The sequence below is a fragment of the Colobus angolensis genome, unplaced genomic scaffold (genome assembly GCF_000951035.1).
Source record: "Colobus angolensis palliatus isolate OR3802 unplaced genomic scaffold, Cang.pa_1.0 Scaffold150, whole genome shotgun sequence".
NCBI lineage: Eukaryota > Metazoa > Chordata > Mammalia > Primates > Cercopithecidae > Colobus > Colobus angolensis.
Window position 1 is genome coordinate 5459957 of NW_012114600.1, and position 6947 is coordinate 5466903.

Sequence of the window (6947 nt, forward strand, 5' to 3'; positions counted from 1 at the left end):
TTTATAATTGAGTATTTGTTTTATATTCTCTCAATTTTTTATTCTCTCAATTTTATATTCTCTCAATTTTTGTAATTGAGTATTTGTTTTGGTTTGTTTTTAATATCTTCTCTGAAAGTTAATGTGAAGGTTAGCATAGTATCTTTATATATATGCTATTGTTAAAAATGACAGATTTAGGAAAGATTACCTTAAAATAATATAAATTAGCTAATCTCTTAGATGTATCTTATACAATTAGAGGTGCTTTTATGTTTCTTTTTAAAATAGAATTATAGTTAATCATTCAAATATCTCTCCTTGTAGTTAATCCTGAAAGAAGTTGATTCACTATTGTATGTCGACACTGATATCCTTTTTTTACGACCAGTTGATGATATTTGGTCTTTACTAAAGAAATTTAATTCCACACAAATTGCTGCAATGGCACCAGAACATGAGGAACCTCGAATAGGATGGTATAATCGCTTTGCTAGGCATCCATACTATGGAAAAACTGGAGTAAACTCTGGAGTTATGTTGATGAATATGACTCGAATGAGAAGGAAGTATTTCAAGGTAAGTCACTAATATGGGTAGTTGTTAACATTTCTCTAAAAACCTTCTAAATTGTTGGCTTTTCAATTTAGTTTTTTATTAAAAACTAAATTGAACTATAAAGAATTTTTCTATTTAGAATAATCTAGAATATTAGAGGAATCTACCTATCTAGATTTATCTAGAAGTGTGTTCGTATTATTCTGTTTAACAGCGTTACAATAGGTCAAACCAGTTGACATGACAATAAAGTAAAATAACAATGCACTAAGTAGTGCACATCATCTCCTTAGATTGCCATTCCAGGAAGCAGATGTTACTTTGTAGTTGTACATTCATAGAATACATAGAATCTAAATTATGATATACCTTAGGGACAACATGGAGTTGCAGTTAAGAGCATAGACTCTGCAGCCTGTTTGGTTTCAACCTGTAAAATGGAAATGATAGCACTACCAATGTCTTGGGACTTTTGGGAGGAGTAAATGAGTTAGAACAGTGGCTGACACATAGTAAATGTTATCTATTATGGTGTTATTGGAAGTTAACTTTAAAACTTCCTGCATGTTTCCAGTATTTCAAATTGTGGGATCAGTAGAAAAGTCAGACTATTTAAATTCTCTGAGTGTGCATTTAGACGACATCAGTATGTACTACCGTTTACCAGTTTCATGTAGATTAGTTGTATATCTAAATTGCAAGTCACTGTAGTTGGCTTGCTCTGGAATCAAACTTTCTGTGTAGCTTTACGTCTTGTGCAGTACTTAACTACTAGCCATTTAGTTAACTTTCAAATACAAGTTCTCTCAGCTGAATAAGATAATAAACAGACTTAACTAAGTTAATTTAAAAGAGATCTGTTGAAAATTCTTAGTAGATCCTGGCATGAAGTAAGCAGTAAAATGTTAGCTAAAAACAATGACTTCTGAGCAAACACTATTCCCTCTAGGAGTATAGACTTACTGTTTATTCCTGTATATCTCATTAGGACTCAGTTAAACATTAAGGGATATCATGTCTTTTATGATATGAGTATATGTGTACATTTATATGTATATATTTTTGTCATGTATTTTTCATATGGTATCTGGTGGGATGGAATTTATTCTTCCTACATGTCTGATTTAAGCCTTTGCCTCATTTGGAGCTGTTTCCTCTTACCTTTGGTATAGGCGGCAGTACTGCTGTAGCCATTACCATATGCCAACACTTCAGTCTTAGAAGTCTGACAGCTATTACCGGTCACTGTTCTATTCTGTTGATCTGGTAAACTTAGTTTTCTTTTTAGCCTTCCCTTTTCCGAACCTTTTAAAAATTCTGTTTTAAATTTAGTTTTGTCTCCCACAACTGATTGCATTAATAAGCCCAGTGTTAGGTAACCTCTGCTCTTGTTTAACAGAGAACATCTCTCTTTGGTTACCAAGTTTGTTGTTAGATCTTGAATTTTTAAATTTCATGTACTGTAAAGTTGTACTAAATATAATAAAACTAGGATAGTAACCATGATTGTTATTTTCTGATTGTTAGACTATGCACAGTGATCTTATACCAGAAGATGGTGCTGTAAGATTATCTGCAAAAAAATAATGTGACTTCTCAATAACTGCATTTGAAATTTATGAAATTAATAGTAGTGTTGCAAAGAACTATAGAGATAATATAACAGCCTTTGATTACAACTTAAAAATAGCTGTATAGTTCAAATCCATTGTTTTTACAATTATTTTATTCTTATTTTACTTTTTTGTAGAGAACAGTCTCTACAAAAAAAAGAGTTGCCCAGGCTGGTCTTTAACTCCTGGCCTCAAGTGATCCTCCCACCTCAAACCCCCAAAGTGCTGGGATTACAGGCTTGAGCCACCGCGCCTGGCCTAAGATTTTATTTTGAAGTTGGTATTGAAAAGATCTTTAAGTGATTAATAAGTGGAGCCGGGAAATTACAGTGCTAGTATTTTAAAATAATTCGTAGATAGCTGGATGTGGTGGCGTGCATCTGTAGTCCCAGCTACTTGAGAGGCCTGAGATGGGAGGATCACCCGAGCCTGGGAAGTCAAGGCTGCAGTGAACCATAATCATGTTACTGCCCAGCCTGGGTGACAGAGTGAGACCCTGTCTCAAAAAAATAAAATAAAATAAAATAAATAAAATAAAATAATCAGAGACACCAAAGCAGAGTGTTGGAAGTAAAGGCATTCCCTTAAACTCTGTTGGAAGATACTGTTTTAAAAATGACTTAAACACAATCATAATTCAAAAGAGATCATATTCAGCCTGTATATAAACTACTTAGTTTTCCCCCCCATAGATTGTTTCTTACTGCTCTTTAGGAAATTTGAATGAGTAATTCTGTTGAAATAAGAATGAGAGATATTACTTAAACTAGATTTGAAACAATTTAGTATCTTGAAATCCATTTACGGTACTAAGTGTAAACATGTTCATCTTAGATTTTCAGATATATTTTGCTTTTTGTAGTAATTTTTTAAAAATTGGCATTGGCTATGTATTTATCAGAATATTTTATTATCAGAAATATTCAGGCATATTAAAGCTATGAATTGATGGACAAATATTTTTTAACTAGTTTCACATTTGGTCTGACTTTGGAAGCATCTGTCATATATATGGTAGTAATAAAATTAGTGCTTAATTTTTCTGATTTTAGCTTGTTAATGGGTTAAGAGAATTTATACATTAGGTAAAGCTGAGGAAGACAAATTTGCAAGGGTCTTTCACCTTTCTGATTTGGGGAGTTGGACCCTGATAACTTTCATTATGCTTCAGATCTTAATGGTAAAGTCTTTCCAGGATCTTATTTTGATTTTTAGATTTTAAATGAAAACAAATACCATGGTGGAACAGAAGAATCTTTCCCTTAATTTTACAGCACAAAATGTGTATTATCTTAATTTTTAGCTGTTTTGTTTTATAATCTGTTGTTTTATGATTTTACAGAGAAAATTCAGGGTGAAACTATACTTTTTTTTTTTAATTGTTTTAGCTTGACAGCTGGTCATTTCTACAAACATTTAATTATACGTTATACCCCATAACCTTTCCAAGTGAGAATGCAGCAGAGTGGAAAAAACTCTTTAAACCATGTGCTTCACAGAGATTGTTCTTGCCGGTAAGTTTTTTCCCCCAGTGTCCTTTTTTTTTTTAAAAATTTAAACCTGACTTTTACACATATGAGTCTCTGAAGAGTTACATATAATTCCAGTTAAATAATTAAATTAATAAATAGAAATCAATACGGGCACTATTTTCCTTTTGAACATGAAAAAATATTCCTATGGAACAGGTAAAATAAAAACCCTGTTAAGAATGAAAAATTTTTAGTAATTTCTGTTGAGATACCAGTTTAATATATTCAGTTGTATGGAACTCTTTTATCTATAAGAAAGAATAGAGGTTGCCAGCTCTTAATGGAGCCAAGTCTGTTGCCAGCAGAAATGCAGTGGCGTTATCACTTTCAACTTGTAGGCAGCATTTAGAGTTTGAGAAATGAGATAGAGTGCATCATTAAATAGCAATTTGTGTCTTAAGCCAATTTATCTATTGTAACTGATACTTAAACAGAAATAAATTTGAGGCATATGAACTCAAGGGGAAAATGGGAACTATTTATTCAGTGGGGCTGTTCTTTGGTAGTGTTCTGTGGTGACAAACCTTGATTTTGTTTCTTTTTTTATATACAAATGTTCTGAAGCAAGGTTACATCTTTAATTTTGATTTGATTTTACCCAGTTTTAAAATTCACAGTTGTTTAGACCATTATGATACTTAAATACTTACAGTTTTGCAGCTTAAACACATAGAGAATACTTATGGTAGAAATATTGAATTTAAGAAGCACACAAGTTTCCGGAAAGTATATAAATTATGGGGAAGAACCTTCAGTTACTTCTTATTGCTAAGTGGATTAAGGCAATCCCTAGCTTATTAAGAAAATGGTTTATTGAATCCAGGATATCTGTAAGATTAAGTTATAATATTGATAAACATGTCTGCCTAAGCAGTATCTTTGTTGCTCTGCCTTAAAAAGTTGTATCCTAGGATCTTTCTCTTCCATTGTAAAAAGCACACAAATAAGAGATTAAGATTGGTTAAAAAAGTATGTTTTAGATACTTCATGTAGGTTTTATTTTAAGTAAATTTTATATTGAATGATTGCAGTGTCATTTAATTAATGTGTGAGTGCCTAGTATTTGTCAGTCATCTATATTGAAATGCTGAGTATGTAGGAATGAATAGAATACACAGGTTTCCTGTTTTCATAGAGCTTGTTATCTGATGTGGGAGACAGACATTAAATAATCACACAAATATATTGAAAAAACAATAAGAGATGAAGGAAAGACGTGAGGTTATGGCCATTTCTCTGCCATTTTGTTATGGCACTTTATTAATACTTGGCACCATGGCACTTGTTAGCACTTTATTAACAAGTTTATTATTGATGTTGTTATATGAAATTTGCCAGATCATTTAATGATATAATCTAGTTAAATCCGTAAATGGAATTTTAAGTACAAGAACTACTTGAAACCTGTCAAATTGACCTCATACTTTACTGTTACTTCTAATCTTTTTAACCAGATTTAAGTAAATTGGTGCTTTATTTTTTTATAGTGATAAACTTTTTTGCTGAGTTTTTCTTCCTTTAAAATAGATGCATGAAAAGAACTAATGTAAACTGTACCAATGCCTTCTTCACCTGAAAGCAATCAGAACTATACATAGGTGATTATTATTTAACCATATGTCTGATTTCCAGCTGGTAGTGGCTCCCAGCGTTGAACTCGAAGCTTTATGCAGGTTCTTCCTACTCTGCTAACAATATAGTAATCTGTAAACAGATGTGACACAGATGTAGAATGTTGCTGTTAAAAACAATTCTCACTTCACCACCCCTCAGAAAAGTGAGACAGATATACAGATTCCATCCCCTCACACACACCTTTTTTTTTTTTTTTTTGAGACAGAGTCTTGCTCTGTTGCCTAGCCTGGAGTGCACTGGCACAGTCTCGGCTCACTGCAACCTCTGCCTCTCGGACTAAAGCGGTTCTCCTGCCTCAGCCTCCTAAGTAGCTGGGATTACAGGCATGTGCCACCGCACCTGGCTAATTTTTGTATTTTCAGTAGAGACAGGGTTTTGCCATGTTGGCCAGGCTGGTCTCAAACTCCTGACCTCAGGCAATCTGCCTGCCTCAGCCTCCCGGAGTGCTGGGATTACAGGTGTGAGCCACTATGCCTGGCCACAGATTCCCTTTTAGTTGAGGTCTTTGACCAAGTGTACTCTCCCTACTCAGGCCCTGCAGTCAACCATCAGATTTTTTTCCCCAGCCTGATATTAAATCAGCTGATAGATAAGGGAGGAATGAGGTGATTTCAGCCTAGTAGCTGCTCGTGAAGGTGATGGCTTTAGTTGCAGGAGGAAGTAGCAGCTTTGAAAAATAGCAGAACTAGGATCAAGCTCCTATTATATTCTTAATTAAAAAGGTTTAGATTCACCTATTTATTGAATCTTACTAATAGACCAGGATAGGCAGTACATTTAAATTTGTAGGAGTCAGAATCTAAAGTTCATGGGTAAGGCAGAAATGAAAAATTATCCTTGGTTGGGCACAGTGGCTCGCGCCTGTAATCCCAGCACTTGCGGGAGGCCGAGGTGGGTGAATCACTTGAGGTCAGGAATTTTAAGACCAGCTTGACCAACATGGTGAAACCCTGTCTCTACTAAAAATACAAAAAATTAGCTAGGTGTGGTGGCACATGCCTGTAATCCCAGTTACTCAGGAGGCTGAGGTAGGAGAATGGCTAGAACCCAGGAGGTGGAGGTTGCAGTGAGTTGAGATTGCGCTACCGCACTCCAGCCTGGGTGACAGAGTGAGACTCTGTCTCAAAAAATAAAAAATAAATAAATAAAATAAAATAAATAATAATTATCCTTAAAATTCCCCAGGGAAGGCATATGTTGGAGATTTCTCTCTTAGAAAGTGCAACATAGCCAGTCTTTCTTCTAAGTCAAGCCTTTACCCTTGCACATTTTGCTTTGATTCATTGGGAGACAGCCTGGAAATAAGAGCATGGACTCTGAATCTGGGTTGTCTGGGTTCCAGTTTGGCTCTACCACTTACTAGTTGAAACTGAAATGATGTAAAGATGCCGGTGTTACAGGTCAAGAGGAATAAGTTCAGAAGATCTTTATTTGTATTGGTTTATTTCTGTATTTATCTCAGGAAATGAGGATTCAGGATATAAATTTACCTAAGCTAATGTTATTGTCCATTATGAAAAACATTTCCTCCCTGATCTTCGAAGATTTGGTATTCTCTCAATTTTTGTAATTGAGTATTTGTTTTGGTTTTTTTTATATCTTCTCAAGTTTTATAATTCTCTCAATTTTT

At 34.2% G+C, this 6947-nt stretch overlaps 1 protein-coding gene across 1 annotated transcript in view; it reads left to right on the forward strand.

Annotated features, from left to right (window-relative positions):
• Positions 1 to 6947, forward strand: part of GXYLT1 (glucoside xylosyltransferase 1) — a 52616-nt gene that overhangs the window by 23865 nt on the left and 21804 nt on the right. Inside the window, exon 4 of the mRNA XM_011936113.1 lies at positions 307 to 558. Coding sequence (XP_011791503.1) covers positions 307 to 558 — 252 coding nt within the window. The remainder of the gene's footprint in view (positions 1 to 306; positions 559 to 6947) is intronic.